The sequence below is a fragment of the Carassius gibelio genome, chromosome A21 (genome assembly GCF_023724105.1).
Source record: "Carassius gibelio isolate Cgi1373 ecotype wild population from Czech Republic chromosome A21, carGib1.2-hapl.c, whole genome shotgun sequence".
NCBI classification, from domain to species: domain Eukaryota; kingdom Metazoa; phylum Chordata; class Actinopteri; order Cypriniformes; family Cyprinidae; genus Carassius; species Carassius gibelio.
This window is the reverse complement of record NC_068391.1, coordinates 13539160-13557629: the sequence shown is the minus strand read 5'-3', so window position 1 is coordinate 13557629 and position 18470 is coordinate 13539160. Positions and strand designations below refer to the sequence as shown.

The 18470-nt window shown below is 36.1% G+C and overlaps 2 protein-coding genes across 4 annotated transcripts in view; both read right to left on the bottom strand.

The window, feature by feature from the left end:
* Positions 1–157: 157 nt before the first annotated feature.
* On the bottom strand, positions 158–3559 carry LOC127941981 (peroxiredoxin-5, mitochondrial). Of its 2 annotated transcripts, XM_052537484.1 has the most exons (6): positions 3395–3559; positions 1817–1951; positions 1275–1406; positions 1115–1153; positions 926–990; positions 158–482 (listed from the first exon to the last, which is right to left on the bottom strand). In XM_052537484.1, the coding sequence occupies exons 1-6, from the start codon at positions 3404–3406 to the stop codon at positions 377–379; spliced, it is 489 nt and encodes a 162-aa protein (XP_052393444.1). In that variant the 5' UTR covers positions 3407–3559; the 3' UTR covers positions 158–376. The 2 variants fall into 2 exon arrangements, with proteins under 2 accessions (XP_052393444.1, XP_052393443.1); XM_052537483.1 differs by lacking the exon at positions 3395–3559 and having other exon boundaries at positions 1817–1990.
* Positions 3560–5155: 1596 nt separating this feature from the next.
* LOC127941976 (steroid hormone receptor ERR1-like) overlaps positions 5156–18470 on the bottom strand; it is a 31028-nt gene continuing 17713 nt past the window's right edge. For both annotated transcript variants that reach the window (XM_052537477.1, XM_052537478.1), the window contains 2 exons: positions 9404–9673; positions 5156–8121 (listed from right to left, as the gene is read on the bottom strand). In XM_052537477.1, coding sequence (XP_052393437.1) covers positions 7868–8121; positions 9404–9673 — 524 coding nt within the window. In that variant the 3' untranslated portion in view covers positions 5156–7867. The remainder of the gene's footprint in view (positions 8122–9403; positions 9674–18470) is intronic.

The following is an 18470-nucleotide window of genomic DNA, read 5'->3' as shown; positions in this document are numbered from 1 at the left end:
TAAGAGTGAATCTTTTACTGTGAATTAAAGCCGTAAGACACTTTTCATTATAATATAAATGCTATTTGCACCATGGGGCACCCATATATTGTTTTACTTCTATTATACTAGAAGTATGAAGTGCTTCAAAAAAATAAAAATAACACACCAAACTGGATTTAGTCATGAGGAAAAGGTTTATTGCTGCTTTGGTAACCAGTATACTGTAGGTATAGCAATGAATTATTGCTTCACGTAAACAAGTTAGTTCCTCACATGGGTTTCCCCACAGTATATGCAATAGTGTTGTTCATTGTCTGGAATTTCCTGTTGCCATGTTTTTGAAATGATAATTGGTCTATGATGAGAGTGACAGACTGTACACACTCACTAACTCTTAAATCTCACTGAGAAAGCTTGGAGCCAAGCTGCAGGTCAGGCCTTTCCCATCAGGCTCCACGCTGAGCTTCCGGACCACTCCATCTTCGATCAGCATGGCATACCTGCACATTTACAGCAGAATCAGCAGAGGCAATTGTGAAGTCAAAATTGTCAGTTTCACTAGAAAATGAAAGTTTGACTGCAACATACTTATTCATTGTCACATATTATGGAGAGCCATCCCTCATTTCTAACTTAAATGTGATTTTGGTCATTTGTAAGGCTTCACGTTTCATCCACTTCCGGTTATTCTAGCTGTATAAAACGTTATGCTGCTTGCTAGTACAAACGGTTTTCTTATATCATTTTAAATGTACTGTTTAACCTCAAAACACATTGGTTTAGTGTAAACAGTTTTACGGTTTATTGCATTAATTTTTTGGAGCAGCTAATGATTCAGAAGACTTGCACATTCACAGAAAATCATGCATTTCCATGTTGTGAGATAAAGTGGATATAATCATGACCAAGGGACATGTTTTGTTCAGAAAGACAGTCAGCTCACCTTTGAGACCTCAGGTTTCCAAGCACCTCGAACAAGTGATCATTGTTCAGGAAGAGATCCACCGCCTGTATAGAGAAAGAGAGGTTTATAACATCAATACATCTCAAGACGGGGACTGCATTTGAACTAAAATAACATTTAATCCATTGACATTTCTTTGGATGAAGGTGCTTCAAAAGCAAGCGTCACCTTTGTGAATGCTCCTGTGGGATCAGCCAGCATCCGAACCTATAACAAATCAACCGTATAATGACTAATTAGATAATTCCAATCTTTCTAAAACCTTAAAGAGACAAATTAGACTGTGTTCCAGTAAAAACCAGGTTAATTACGGGCAGAGCTTTCCCACCTTGCCATCTGCTCCGTTCTCCTTTCCCCAGGCAGACATGACAAACACATCATTAACAGACACGCATGCGATGATCTCCACACCTTTGGCCTTTAAATCCCCAGCCTTCTGTATGAACCCTGGGAGATGAGTCTGAGAAAACACAAGTGAATAAAGACAAACAAGACAAGACTTGCTTACGTTCTTATACAGATATGATTTATTACACTTCTTTCACAAACTTACTTTATAGAGGTCTTTTTCCGGGACAAAATGAATGTCTCAGTTCAGGTTGGCCATTACTAAAATGCGTATACCGGTAGCTATACAGTATTCGTATAGATTGTAATGATGCATTGCAAAGCCATTAAAATTATTATTGATGTACTGAGCCACAGTACATTTTCTTATGTTTTAATGTGGTAGATCTTTTAGCTTTGGTTGAAGTTAACTTGATGTATTTTTTTTTTTATTTTCCCCCCAAAAAATTAGCTTGAGATTAGAAAGAATTGGTGGACCCCAAGTTTGTTACAGTTTAATGCCAGAAGATCCCATGTTGATACCTTTGAACATCCAGGTGTGAACGCTCCTGGAACACCAAAAAGCACCCCTTTTTTGCCCTTGAAGAGTTCGGCTACTGAGATGCTATTCTCCGGGTCTCCCTCGTAGACCAAAACATCGGGAAGACGTTGACCAACCTGAAGAAAATGAATCGGCAGCATGAATAATGCAGCAGGAAACACATAAAACTGATCAAACCGTTCCAGGTCTTAATCCATTATGTATTAGGGAGTCAATTCATTTCCACAGCAACACAAACAAGAGCTCAGATGACAACAACCATTCCAGGAAATTATCCAGTTTCACAGATCATGTGCTGTCATCTCAGAGAGAGAAAGAAAGAAAGGTTTGGACACACTTGATTGGCTGAATGATTCTTGTGATCCTAGAAACCTTATGCTTGGAAACTCTGTCATGACTCACTCTCAACAAGAACCTGGTACTTATATATAACAAATTATGTTTATTGACCTACCAAACAAAATATTATTGAATAGATTTGGGCAATTCTCCAGCAATAACTGAATGGTCTTTAATTGTTGAAGTGACAACTATAATATACAAATACTATAAAAAAAGAAAAAAAAAAAGATAAACATGTACAAATACCTGATCAACTGTAAGATCTTACACATCATTTCTGTTAAATGTAAAGTCCTTGGAAGTTAAAAAGAATAAGTAATCGATCATTTCCAGAGAGGGTTCATGTTACATCTTATGATGAGCTTTTATTCATCATGTGGCTTCTTTACAACCACTTGTGTTTTATGGTGGTTGCCAGTATATTATAAAAGGAAGATAATACAGTTTAGTACTTTGGTATATAAATATTAAGAGAGTTCATTAAACATACAGTTTTACTCCACGTGTAATTTGAATCCATAAATATACAAACTCGTTTTTCTTTTAAATTATGTCAGGGATACTTTAATGAGCACGTAGCCTAATGTTAAATATTATTATTATTATTTGTCTGCTGATGAATTTTTTTGCTGAAGTATGAAAGTCTTCGTTATATTGTTTAGTTGATAATGTTGTGGTTGTTGGGTAAGTGCAACAAAAAACTGCATTTCTTCTCGGTGCACATATTAGTTCAGTATCTTAATCTTATTTTAACAGAAGTAACTTGTGCTGCCATACGCATCATGAACCACTCATCTTTACAGAAAGCGCGCGGCGCGACAAACGCGAACGCTCTCGTTCTAGTCGAGTCGAGTTCCTTGAAATCGTAGTTCTGCCGCTTCACTCGCGTTGTGCGTCAGGCCTATGAGGAAATAGTTAACTCCCTTCACTAGTGTCCGACTTTAACTGCTCGAATTTGAATAAGTATCAGGAAAAGAAAATCGAAACAAAAATCTCAGTCTGCTTGCGTAACATCACAGACACAGCAGAAAAACAATCCGTGCTTGTAAAAGTACTTAAAAAATGCGCGTAATAAAAGCACCCACGCCCGCCACAGTCTCCCAGAAGCATCTAACGTTAATGCGTTTGTTTTAGGCGCCGCGCGGCGAAAATAGTTCCTAGGTGACGCGCAAATCTAACGCCAGTGCGGTCTCTGGATGTCCATCTACAGGTCTTACCTGGATCGGCATGCTGACGGAGTGTGTGGAGTGTGTTTGGAGTGTAGCAGTCTGTTCAGTGCGCGGCACGGACGGCTTTCTGTAGCAGTGGAGTGAAAATCAGGGTTTTTTGTTGTTGGTTTTTATAGGAGCGGCAACGCCTGCGGGAACACACGCCTCCCGCCCAGATACTGAACGATTTTCATCAAAGCACCTACTCACCTGCGACTGCTTAACTTTATTACTCTATTAAAGATAATGTACTGGTATTAGGACAGTGATTAACTGTTAATGCTGGCTTAATTTATTATTATAATTATTATTTTGTCTGTGTGCATAGTAATATAAATTGCACACATTCAATATGCTGAGATTCTATTTGATCTCTAGGTCAAATCAAACTACAATGTGCTTTTTCAGAAAGAAAGGCAATGCTGATATTTATACAAATGTGAATATATTAATATGTTACTTTGTTATCTATTTACTATATATATATATATATATATAAACATGGTAACAGAGTTGATCATCCACTGCTGGCAAACATAACAGCATAAAACTTAAAGTCAATGTGATAAAAAAGAAAGAGCTAAGTTTCTGGAAGGAGGAAGATGTAATTGCAACAACTGGGTTTTTTTTCTCTTCTTCGTTAGTTTTGCAATAATAAAAGGGAAAATCTGATGCTAACAGGGTTGAGGCATGATCTGCCCACAGGTCAAGAGAGCCAATCAGAATGTTTAAAAGTAATTTATAGACCAATATACAGTCAGAGAGCCCAATTAGAAATAGTTAGCAGTGGACCCCAGTAATATTTAAATAAGATATCTGTCTAAATCAGAGACATTAATGTACTACCTCTTTCAAATATGCCGAATATGGGGCAACATGTAATACAAAATAATTACTGTAGCCAAATAATGACATTATGGTTAGTATAATAATGGGAATAATGGCTTGGCACAGTTTCCGAATATATCATTTGTCATAGGAATATAATAATGTTTCCCCACAGGATAAAAAATCAGCAGTAAGTCACTGCTGTACCAATTTTCCCATCCTAAAATACTTTTTTCAAATTACCTTTTTTCAGTTGAAACCATCTGTCTTAAATTTCAAATATCTGAGGAACACCAAAAAATCATCACCTTTACAGTGCGACACAATGTGTTTAAAAGCATTAAAAAAGATTAGGCTACTTCTTGACCCAGAAAACAGTTTCATATGCAGGATACATATTTTATTGTTAAATTTTAAGAACTTTTTTTTAATATAAACTTAATAAAATAAAGGCTCCCAGCAGCCCAACAAAAAATAGGCCTAAAGCTTTAGAGACTAATAACTATGATTGAGAATCCTTAACCTTCACGAGGGCGCTGTATCCCCGCGGGTCGCGTTCACGCGCGTGATGTCATACAGCACGTAAGCACACATACTGTACATAACGCAGTTGGCACGAGTGACGTTTCTCCCTCACAGCGGATGGTCACCAGTTCGCACTACTTTTCCGTCTGACTTAAAGATAAGTGATATCGTTTTATCTCTGCAATAGTACTAAATGTAACTATAACATTTACATAAATATACCTGTAAAGGAGAACTGCACCATATCTAGCTTTGTCTGCCCTACAACATATAAACTGTGGAATGGACTAGAGACTTATATGAATAATGTTCATTCACTAGTATTAATGTTAAAGACGCCTAAATATGGACGATTTTTTTAATCCACATGGAAAAAAAGAAAACAGACATGATCAGGATGACAAAACGACATAGAAATCCAATGACGCGTTAATTTATTACAAAACACATATAGACACTGACAAGATTTTAAAACACCTCTATTTTTCCTGTGGTGTCTTAGTGTTTGCTTTCTCTTCACAGTGATTCAATATGACCAAAGTGTTGAAACAGTTTTACTGCAGAACCACTGAGCTTTACAAAGAGGAAACAAAAAAGCACAGACATTTACAATCAGATGACTTCAACTCCCACAAATACCAGAACGAGAATATTAATAAACATCCGCAAATTGAGTAAAAAATAGATTTTAATCTTTTAAATACATTTTGGAATACAAATATTGATTTGTTCTTTACTGTAGTTCTTATTACTTTCGACTGTTATCACTAGTGTTACTGTTGAGGTTTGATTTACAGTATATCAATATACAGAAAAATGTCAAAACAAACATTTTGGTAAATTCTGGTATTGCTCATTTACAGAAATATACACAGACACACGAAAACACCTAGCCATGTATTTAATTTCTCTCTCAATCATATGTTATGTTCTAAGTCTGACAGACAAAATGGCTTTATATAATGCTTACCATTATGAAAACACTACTGTACTATCATCTTTATATTAGAGTTATTATTGACACAAACATTGACATATTTTACAGCTGTCTTTGAATGGACCCATTCATTCATGGTTATGTACAGTCCACGACATCCCAATAACCACTCAGGAGAGACATTAACTTCCTGTCCACAAAAGAAAAAACAAACATACTGAAATGTTAGAAGAAAAAAAAAAACAGTTTTGATAAATGCATATAGACTGAATAAAAAAAATAAAGAGTTTTATTGAAATATCCCAAAATTCCCTTAACAGCCAAACTGTAAATATTAAAAAATAAAATAAAAATAATAAAAAAATGAAAAGCAGAGAAAGTTTTGCAGTGATAAACACATATTAGTGCTTGAAAACTGCAATACTATATATTAAACAAAAATGAACATGCAAAATATAACATCCACTGGCTTTCATATGTCTTAAAGTAAGTACTTTAATTTGCAAAAAGATAAATCAAAAAAAAAAAAAAAATTCAATACAAAACAGACATTTTATAACATTCTCCCAAATGATTTGCTTTATTTCAATACCAAACCTGAGGCCAAGCTTCATAGTCTATATGGAAAACCAAATCCTAAAGCCATGCCGTAAGCACAAAATGAGCTACAAAAACTCATATGATCACCCAAAGGCCTGAATCACAACACGTCCCCTCAGTATTTTGGACTAGAAATCTGCAGACCCAGATTAAACCTATTGTTGAGCTGAAACTATCCTCAGAAGATTCCACTTTGAAAGCACTCATACAATCATTGCTGCGAACAGCATACAGTGAAAAACATCCCCCTGAAGATCTGGTGTCACCTCCGAGGTCCGACTCTGTACAACAGTGGTTTTCATTTTTAGTACTTAAAATTGGTAAAGAGGCCAAAACGGCAACTGGCTTTTCTTCCTCCGGTTTTCACATGTGTAGAATAAATAAAAGGTAGAGGAGTTGTATGACTCTGAACGGAGTATGATTGCATATACTACCAGACGAGTGTCTGCAAACAAACAACTATGAGGAGACAACGCAAACACATCCTAAAACAGCCGAACGAAGAGTCTCGAAGATGAGCTCACCTCGTGAGGCTTTCCAAATTGCATTTAATGTTGATCTGCACCACAGAGGCTTTCAGTCAGTTTACCCCGATTTAGACACACTGTTGGTTCAGTTCAGCATTTAGTACCCATAATCTCCCATTCACATAATCCATATCCTAAAACGATGACATTATTCTTTTAAAACAATTGGCTATTATACAAAGGATGGCCTGGTTTATAAAAATGTTCTACAATAAAAAATAAAATAATAATAATAATAAAAAACACTGACTTTGCTTGCTATGCGACTAAACTACTAAATTCTGTTTTGAAGCAAGACGTGGCATGACAGAGATCAAGTGAGTTATGAAGTCTTTCATATTGCTTTCCATATGATTTTGCAGTATATTTGCAGTACCAGTGTGTCCCAGAAAACTGAAGTTTGTCTTGAGCTGTATTTCCTTCACCTATGTGTTGCATATTCCACAAAAAGCTAGCAGGACAAAGTTAGATAGCACTTGTAGTATGGCGAGTGCATTATAAAAGACATTATTAACTGTACACAAGTGCCTTTTATGCACTGTTTTAAGGAGAAAAATAAGCTTACTTGATTAGAACTGTAGTGATAGTGACTTGTGTTTGTTTCGTTGGCCTACCATTGTTAAAGAATGAGATAACGAACGCTGAATCGTGTGATTCAGGGAAGAGTTCATATTGCTGCAGTCTCAGGAGACGTCCTTGGCACGTAAATTTCTCTGAGTTTACAGTAACGGTTAGTTCCTAGAAACACTTATCAGGATGGCTGTGGAGTGACAATGAATTACACGTTGTCTGTGGTTTCTCGAACAATGATAGAAATATTAAGTGTGTCTGAACTGACCCAAGCCTGTGTTGACGTGCTACCCATTAAAATCAAATGAAGGTGGATTGGATGTGAAAGACCAGTACCGGCGGACAGTTACACAAAACATCTTCTTCATATTCAACACCAAAAAGTGTTTTCTTTTGGCTTTTGTAGCCCTTGCAATATACAAAAAGACTCTGGGCAAACATGTAGCCCATTTTCTTCATCTTCCATCCATCCGTCATCCATCTGTCGTCTCTTCTCTAGGGTGAGTCCATCATGGCCTCCAGCATTTCCAGGAAGAGTTTGTGCATTGGCACGCCACCTCGGGTCTTGATGCTGTAGAAGGTGGTGAGGGCTCGGCCGGCAGTCTGCCGGAGGAGGGGCAGGGTGAGGAGGAGTCGTCCCGCACGCTGGGGGTCATCAGGGCATCGCTGGACCTCCAGCTCCAGCAGAGCCTGATGCAGAAGGTCCCGTAACTTCTGCACAGCCTCCATGTCCTCAATGTACACCGAATCTAAAAGAGAGGAAGACAACGACGACAAGTGATTAGACCCTCATTTCTAAATAAAACCAATGTGTCACTCTTTTCAAAGATTACAAAAACAATTAGCAAATTAGCGAATTAATCCATCACATGATGTTTTGATGAATTTATCCAGTATGTGCAGACATTCTAACTGAATTGAAACTGAAAATTGAAATTTCTCCACCTCAAGTGAGTGCATACATTTTTTATGTGCAGATAAGTTTAGAATATTTTTTTTATATTTTTGTTTCCACCCAGCATTCTATGCATTATACAAAAAATCTGCATACAAATATGTAGATGTAAACCCCGAAAAATCACATGTGGTGGCATGAACTGAGAACACGAGGGATCTAAACATCACAGATTTACCTCAAGGCTGCAGCTTTACAGTGTAACTGTTTTATTTTTAAATTAATAGCTGAATTTTGTAATGAAGAGCTGAATTTTCAGCAGCCATTACTGCAATATTCAGTTTCACATGATCCTTCAGAAATCATTCTAACATGCTGATTTAGTACTCAATAAGTATTTATAATTATCATTGTTGAAAACAGTACTGTAACTTCTGTTCAACTTACTGCATCCTGTCCGAATGTTTTCACCATGTTATATACTAATGCTAGTGTAAATTTTCACAATTTAATGTATTATTATTTGTGATTTGTTATTTATTAAAAAGGATTCCTAGAGCATGACATCCTGTTTGTTGTGGAGACTAAAGAAATTCTGCATGCTCTAATGTGGCCACAGCTTTATGAGGATTAATGCAAGAAATTACAAATGCAATTGTGTAACAACAAGTAAAGAAATCCAAAATATATAATATAAATCTCTCTAGCTAATTAACTCTTGCTTCGTGTTAAAGGTCACTGCCAAATGAATAGTTCTGTTGGTGGGGGTCAATGTTTATCATGTACACAAGGATATGTGAGGTGTAAGGAAGAGGTTTCGGGTGTGTTCAATATTCAAAGCATGCAACTCGCAGTATTTGCATAACAAATACAGATTCTGTGGGTGAAGCAGACACAGAGGTTGAATTTATTATTTACAGTAATCAAATCAAACGTTTCATGTGTTCTTCTGGGTGGGGGATGAATTTATACAAGCAGACGGTGACAAGAGAGTTACGTTTACAACACAAAACAGAATACGTTCTGGTCTTAATTACCGGATGACTCATCCGGGTCATGCAGGTTTTGATCAGAAATCAAAAACAGACTGTGGAAGTAATGAGTCATTAACAGGAAAATCTTGACAGGAAGTGCACCTGAGTTGGTGAGAGCGATGGCCTTTAGCATGACGAACTCCTCGCGGTCCAGCTGCAGAGCCCTGAAACGGCGAGCGAGCTGGCTGATGGCGGCGTTGAGTTCAGTCAGACCGGCCACACGAGACATCTCCTCATCCAGCACAAAGTCCTCAGCAAACACCACCTCGTCCTCACAGCCGAGAGAACGGTACGCCACCCCCAACACCAACACCTCCAGCCACACCGACTGCAGCACGGACATCTGGTCAGCCAGAGATAGTGAGAGAAAGCCTGGATGAGAAGAAGAAAAAAAATAAAGAGAGAGGTTAACGCTCCACTAGTGAAGAAGAATACAAGCTCAGAATGCACAAACACAGATGCCTCGTCAGTAGTTAATATACGGTAGCTTATGCCAAGATGATTTATGACTTTGACCTTTGACCTTTTGACAGGTTGAACTTCCGGTAACCTTATGATGGATGGGCGGAACTTTCCGACTTCAAGGGTTAGCCTATGACCTTTGCAATCATCGATCATGCGGTTTTGACAGAAAGTTTTACCCTATTGACCTAGTTAGTTCTAAATCATGGTTTTGACGGCTAGTTTAAACGGAAGATGAAAGACTCCTCACGCATCGATCATGCGGTTTTGACAGAAAGTTTTACCCTATTGACCTGTTAGTTTTAAATTAAAACGGTATATGAAAGACTCCCCAATCATCGATCATGTGGTTTTGACAGAAAGTTTTACCCTATTGACCGTTAGTTTGTTTGAAGTGTGTGCCAGTTGTTTGAACTCTGTGTCAGTTAGTTTGTTTCAAGTTTATCACAGTTATACGGTTATGTGTGTGTGTGTGTGTGTGGTTATACGGCTTCTCCCCCTCCCATTACATTTATGAGCGGTGTATAAATGGGGTCGGTGTGTTCTACATTTTATATATATATATATAAAACATCCTATAATTTATATATATAAAACAATTAAAGGTTGAAAAACATTTCAGTTATATAATTTATATAATCTAAAACACATTTTAATTATTTCACATTTATATATATATATAAAACATTATATAATTTATATAATATACATAATCTAAAAACAATTGAACTAAGGCTGAAAAAACATTCTGTTCTTTTAAAAAAAGGTTATAAATGAAACTGTATAAAAAATATACTGAAACCGACTGTTTCAGATAAAACAAGATCTTTTTTTCCTTTTTTTTTTTTTAGAGAGCAGAAAGGAGGTGTTTTCAGAGAGCTGAAGGTCCCTGTGCTTGCACGCCACAGTGCACACTCGTCCGAGTTTACTAACCAATCATAATATCTTCAAAGCCACTTTTTAATTAAAACCAAACGTATCTCATGCGGGAGTACCATGTTTTTGACAGTTTTCTGACGGGTGCATCTATGAATTACGGTAGGCGAGCGGCTAGCATCTCTTTGTACCCCTCTCTCTCCCTCTCAGTCCTTCATTCACATTATACAGTCACAAACAGTATAAAACAAAACATTTACATTAGTTTTGTTCATCACTAAAAATATACATTTTACCAGGATCGGGAAAAAATATATAATTGATCAAAACCTGTTATGCTATTTTTACAGTCTATGGCGTCTTTAAACCATATTTCATGTCATTCCTGTATTTTATCTACTGCTTTATCTCATCTGCTGATAGAGATATTTTAACACTATAAAGTATGTGTTATTGGACTTAATATCTCCGCGTCTAATGTCCCAATAACCGCCAGACTGTTTTGTATGAAAAAAAATACTTTTATTTTGAAAATATGACGACATCCTGTGAAAATACTTTTTTATTTTGAAAAGACGACGACGTCCGGTTGACGCGCGCTTAGTTCTGCCTGCTTCAATGCTATGTATAGGATTTCAGAAAATACTATTCTGCACCGTTAAATCGACGTTTTGCCTTCGCGTTATCCGTTTGTCGCATATGAACACGACATCGCGGGGGTGTAAGCGCTCCCGGTTAGGAATGCACGGGTCTACCGGTCTTAGTGAAACGGCTTCCTCCGGTGGAATTCATACGCACGCCATATGAATGATTATTGTATCAGCCCTAAACCTACCAAGGTAGTAAACGGTAGTATTATATAATTATTAGTATAATTATTTATTTTAACCGTACACCCTTCCACCACCACACAATAAAATGCTGTATGCACGTACATTGTTAATTAAATTTAGGTTTTAAACCACCGGTAACTCGATGTATCACTATAATATCCACTATACAAATTTTGTATTCTGATAAACCGGACATGCGCATGGACAAACTTATAAAACACATCGCAGTAACAGACATGTTACTAAACCAAAACAAATAATTTTATCATACATTTTTTTAATCATGTATTCAATCAATACTTATACAACATATACAAACACATTTTAAACATATTTTAAACAAAAACTAATCATAAACGCAGCCTTCTCAAAATTACAGACATGTACAATCATGCTGATCACATATTATGGGATATTCAGACTTTTAACCACTAATACGTTTTAGGATAATGAAAAACACCAACGTCTGAGGGGTGTCAAAATATCTCCAGTCCCCAAAACCCACTCAGACTCCAGGGGTTAAAGAATATGAAAATAAATAATTATATAATGACATCGGGCTACTAAAGCAATTCATTAAACAAAAAAAAGGTATTCAACATTTAAGTTAATCAACCTTATAAAACACACCATACTCTTCTTTTTTTTAAAAGATAACTTATTTTAAATGTGATAGCATAGTATATATATACAATAAACATTTCTGATGATACATATAAAAAATCATCCCTTACAGTTTTAGACCGGTGAGAGATGTCCAAACATGAATGAAATATCCCCAAAATAAAATAATACGACTTAAAAAATAAAATAAAAATGATTAAATCATAAACAGAATCTCACAGGTCCTCGTAGTGAAATGTATGTGAGACCCGAGGGGCTGCTTCACACACACCCCGCGCAGGCGAGGGTGGAGTTCCAGACCGCATGATCTAAGTCAATGGTGTACATTATTTCAAAGCTAACATTAATGTAATGTTTTTTAATAATCAGTACCCCCAGTACATCTGATGTCCGTTGATTCTTAATTCAACAAAATGATGATATGTATTACCTAAAATATTTTATATAATATTATATAATAAAAAATTATTTATATCATATTATATCATTTCGTATATATGATTATATTATATTAGATGCGTCATGCATTAATCACTTTAGATTCTTTAAAGTTCTTATTTTTAGCACCATCTTCAAAGTTTTCATACCATCTCTCTCTCTCTCTCTCACACACACACACACACTCTCTCTCTCTCTATCTCTCCCTCTCTCTCCCTCACACACACACACACACACTCTCTCTTTCTCTCTCCCTTTCCCTCTCCCTCTCTCTCTCTCTCTCTCTCTCTCTCTCTCTCTCACACACACACACACACACACACACACACAATGAAACATGAAGCCAAAGTCTTTCTGTATGTTTTTTAAAAATAAAACTTAAAATATTGATTTTGCTTTAAATCTATGCTGAGGAGCTCGTTTGTTTGTCACAGTATAGACTGTGAAGTTTAGATGAAGTTGCTTTATCTTTTAGAAGAAAGACCCTCGATCGTATTCAACCATTAAAGATGGTTCAGGAAAGACCCACGCGTCCTAGAGATGTAATTTATGTGCGTTGCTACGGTCGTAAACCTTTCACATATCCACGGTACTTTCAGACACAGAGCAGGAAAGACATTTGCAGGCCCTCTGCTTAGCCGTCCCAAAATACCTCCATTTAAAAGCAAAAATATTAAAATGACCGCCTGTACATCTAACAGGCTGTAGTTCTATTTTATATGTTTTGTATTAAAAGTACTTACTTTTGTATTTAAATCCTTATTTAAAACAATATATTTAACCGACAGTATCCCCCCAACGTGTGTTTTCCATCAGTTGTTTGCCCTTCAGCCTTATTACGTAGTGCTTTTCATTTAGCCTACTGTAAGATCCCTTTACAATAGTGTAATGAAAGTTAACTTTTCTTAAAGTTTATAGTTGTATTTTACTGTATCCCCATCCTTCTATCCTGTAGATTGTATGCGTACTGTAAGATAACAAATATACATCTTGCTTAAAGTCACTAAAATAATTACACCTACAATTTGAAACGTGTTTAAACACGTTGTGTGTCACTAAAGCAAGGCACACCGTCTATCGTCTTATTTTTTTTAATAACGCAATGACCGGCATCGTCTCTTCATATAATTTATGCACCCGAGTGCTTTTCTCTCCAGAGAGGAAAACCCTTTCTCTTTGGATATGTTTGGCTGAAACATAATTTCTACATCAGAAATTTTTTTTTAAATGTACGACTGAACTTTTCTCATTCGACAGAAATACTATTTTCAAATTATTTACCCGGCCTATAACACTCGGTGTAAATGTTCTTACCTAGAACAGAAAACATAGGCTTTGACTGTTTTGTAGATGCCAACAGATCATGTCAAGGGTGTTTCACTAAGAATCCCGATGTTTTGTAAATCACATTTTTCTTACACTTCGAGATTTAGCCGTATCAAGATTTTGGACGGACGTTCGCAATTTGTTTGTCGGACCGTACGTTTTTATGCGATCTTTGTACGGCGTCATCGTAATAGGAATAAATGAACATTAAGAAATTAAGTTACAGTTTCTCTCTTCGAGATATTTATTTTAGCTCAACTTTGTGTCTGTCCAAAAGTGTGATCGCATGAAGCATCGAAGCAAAAATGAAGTCTAGCTGTTTTACACTTAAAACTATTACAACCTAAACAAATCAAACGGTACACTCGTTTGTTTGAGCGCGTTAAAGTTTCCACACTCTTGTGAGATACATTTTATCCATAACCTTTTGTGTGTATTCGAGCGACCAAATCACTAAGAAAGAGAGTATAGTGAGAAAACTAACGTTTACAACGCATATAGAATTCAGAATACAATTGTTAAAGTATTTTTTTTTTGTTAACTGTTGATTTGTAAATTATATTTTTATTACTCCGTTAGATTTAGTCATCGGGTTCGGATAGCCGATGACGCAATTCACATTTTTATTTTTAAGACTCCTGTAAGTTCATGCTAAATCTCGCGTGGGAAAGAGAGCGGGGTGAGCGTATTCTATTCATTTAAGAAAAATTGCCCAAACTTTTCTATTATTTTGACAAAACACGACACAACGACATTAAACAATGTTATCAGTTCCTACGGCCATCTTCTTCGATTCAAATAAAGCAACATCTCTAGTGTATGTGCTAAACATCTTTGCTTCTCCACTTCTCCAGATTTGTTAGATGGGCTACCGTTGTAATACAAACACATTTGAGAACTACGACGTTCTCACTTTTGTAACGGTTATAGAAAAATGCCGTACACACTTTTGCATTTCATAATTCAGTGATTTTAGCAGTAATGGTCACATAAGACAAAAATTGTCAACGTGTGACTCGTAAACATGTATAATTTTATTTATTTATTTTTACCAGAGATAGTCGACCGATCTGTTGACACGTTGTTTTGTAGTTTTCTGATGAAGAGTTTTCTCTGACTGCGGTCAAACATACACTGCCTGTTCATAGGAATTTTACAGCATGACAATATCGGCCCAACATCGAGAGCTCTTGTTCATATAGCCGATGACCGCATTCACATTGTTTCAGCATTTGCCAATTGACATGGTCGTAAGCATTATCATCTACCGTGCGCTGAGATTTTTCTGCTTTGGCCACTTTTGACGGATTTGCTAGAGGGACTATGTCGCCTCGTTGTAACGTGATTACGTTTAAGATCCATAAGATTGCGCTACATTCACCTGAAAAGGCTATAGATATAGTCTTTTATACAGGAAATGTGTATCAGAATAACAATGACCTAATAGTGAAATCCACTTTTCTAAACTATTGTGAAAGTTTTAATGCAACTCTGTAAATAGCTTTTTTTTTTCTAATACCGTATACTGCACATTATTGTTTGGTTGTCTTTGTACAGTATTTCAATAAATAAACCGGTGTTGATAAGTCGTTCATTTAAGTGAGAGGCGGGATGATTTTGACCGTTTTAGTCATTCATCGTGCTTAAGGTCTGATCCGGGAAACCGCGCTACGACTGGAACGCAGTTTCTGACATCTATTAATTCACTTTTCCACAACCGCAAATGTTTGTTTAGCATACATATTAGTTTTAGTCAGTTACATAGGTGTCACGCATGAAGTTTATAGTTATTTTAAATAATTATGATAGAGTTACAGGTTTAGGTTAGTGGCGTGCCTGTAAGCGGTGAAAACTTCGAGCATCGGAGACGACGGTGTTACTCAAACAGCCCATATCTTTTAACAAAAACTATTGTATCCCGTGTTACTAAGACAAAATCTGTAACAGCGTTCATCAATATGTTGAAATGAAAATAAACATACAAAACTTGTAATGACCGTGAGTTCAATATAGCCTAACACCGCATAGACAAATGTTTGTTCTAACGCTTTCGCCCAAAAATTGCGAGATTTCTTAACGGACGCTAGAGCGAACTGTAAACCACACACTTCCTCATCGCATTACGCTAAGAAACTGCACGTGGTTAAAGCTATTACACCATAAACTGTCTAAAGTTGTTAATGTACAAGCACAGTAAACTATTTCTACAAAAAATATCATTGCACTACTGTTTTTGCATATAATACATCGTTCAACAATACTTTTGCACACTCATTCGACTTTATTTATTACCGCCGTTCTCACGTTCCTGCTGATCGTAATGTATATATAATCCTTCATTGCTCGGTTCATCATGTACATACGATCCCTACATTGCATTCATATTTATATTCTGTATATACTCTGATCAATATCGTATATAGCAACTACACTGTATATTCTGTATAGCTTTACTTACTCTGCACTTTTATGTATATAAAACACTATATTCTTGCACTTCTGGTTAGATGCTAACTGCATTTCATTAGCTCCGTACTTGTACTCTGCATAATGACGATAAAGTTGAATCTAATCTAATCTAAACAAGTACAATCGTACGCTTCCAGGACTTTGCTCATTCTTCATGTTTCAATTTGTTTTAAATGGACTTTCGCATTCTTATCTTATTTTCACCAACTAAGTTTTATTCTTAGTCCTCGCGGATTGTTTTCTAGTTTTGGCCCTCAACCTCTTTGTTCATACGTCGCGATATCTCTGTGAATCTGCTCGATTTCATAAAATATCTTTTACGTTATATCATTATACTATCCTAGTTTATATCAGATACAAGTTTGTTTCTTCATATTTCTCTTACATCTACCCCCGTTAGAGTATCCGCGACAGTATACTCATTGTAATGTGCTAAATCATTAAAATCCAAAAAATGAACTCTGAGAAAGAATATCCGGTGAAAGGATTCAAACTTTTATTTCAACAAAACAGTGTTGAATTTACAATGAAGTAATGAAGAAAGTGATCAAATTGTTGAATTTACAATGAAGTAATGAAGAAAGTGATCAAATTGTTGAATTTACAATGAAGTAATGAAGAAAGTGATCAAATTGTTGAATTTACAATGAAGTAATGAAGAAAGTGATCAAATTGTTATTACAAACAATAGGGATGACTTCATTGTAAATTCAACACTGTTTTGTTGAAATAAAAGTTTGAATCCTTTCACCGGATATTCTTTCTCAGAGTTCATTTTTTGGATTTTAATGATTTAGCACATTACAATGAGTATACTGTCGCGGATACTCTAACGGGGGTAGATGTAAGAGAAATATGAAGAAACAAACTTGTATCTGATATAAACTAGGATAGTATAATGATATAACGTAAAAGATATTTTATGAAATCGAGCAGATTCACAGAGATATCGCGACGTATGAACAAAGAGGTTGAGGGCCAAAACTAGAAAACAATCCGCGAGGACTAAGAATAAAACTTAGTTGGTGAAAATAAGATAAGAATGCGAAAGTCCATTTAAAACAAATTGAAACATGAAGAATGAGCAAAGTCCTGGAAGCGTACGATTGTACTTGTTTAGATTAGATTAGATTCAACTTTATCGTCATTATGCAGAGTACAAGTACGGAGCTAATGAAATGCAGTTAGCATCTAACCAGAAGTGCAAGAATATAGTGTTTTATATACATAAAAGTGCAGAGTAAGTAAAGCTATACAGAATATACAGTGTAGTTGCTATATACGATATTGATCAGAGTATATACAGAATATAAATATGAATGCAATGTAGGGATCGTATGTACATGATGAACCGAGCAATGAAGGATTATATATACATTACGATCAGCAGGAACGTGAGAACGGCGGTAATAAATAAAGTCGAATGAGTGTGCAAAAGTATTGTTGAACGATGTATTATATGCAAAAACAGTAGTGCAATGATATTTTTTGTAGAAATAGTTTACTGTGCTTGTACATTAACAACTTTAGACAGTTTATGGTGTAATAGCTTTAACCACGTGCAGTTTCTTAGCGTAATGCGATGAGGAAGTGTGTGGTTTACAGTTCGCTCTAGCGTCCGTTAAGAAATCTCGCAATTTTTGGGCGAAAGCGTTAGAACAAACATTTGTCTATGCGGTGTTAGGCTATATTGAACTCACGGTCATTACAAGTTTTGTATGTTTATTTTCATTTCAACATATTGATGAACGCTGTTACAGATTTTGTCTTAGTAACACGGGATACAATAGTTTTTGTTAAAAGATATGGGCTGTTTGAGTAACACCGTCGTCTCCGATGCTCGAAGTTTTCACCGCTTACAGGCACGCCACTAACCTAAACCTGTAACTCTATCATAATTATTTAAAATAACTATAAACTTCATGCGTGACACCTATGTAACTGACTAAAACTAATATGTATGCTAAACAAACATTTGCGGTTGTGGAAAAGTGAATTAATAGATGTCAGAAACTGCGTTCCAGTCGTAGCGCGGTTTCCCGGATCAGACCTTAAGCACGATGAATGACTAAAACGGTCAAAATCATCCCGCCTCTCACTTAAATGAACGACTTATCAACACCGGTTTATTTATTGAAATA

What these genes read in the sequence shown, in the direction of transcription:
- LOC127941981 (XM_052537483.1), bottom strand. Translation starts at nt 1,975, where the DNA reads ATGCTGCCGATTCATTTTCTTCAGGTTGGTCAACGTCTTCCCGATGTT. An exon ending in TCACACCTGGATGTTCAAAG is followed by an intron (nt 1,407 to 1,816) that starts GTATCAACATGG and finishes GTGTTTTCTCAG; the next exon opens with ACTCATCTCCCAGGGTTCAT. An exon ending in GGAAACCTGAGGTCTCAAAG is followed by an intron (nt 483 to 925) that starts GTGAGCTGACTG and finishes GTAAATGTGCAG; the next exon opens with GTATGCCATGCTGATCGAAG.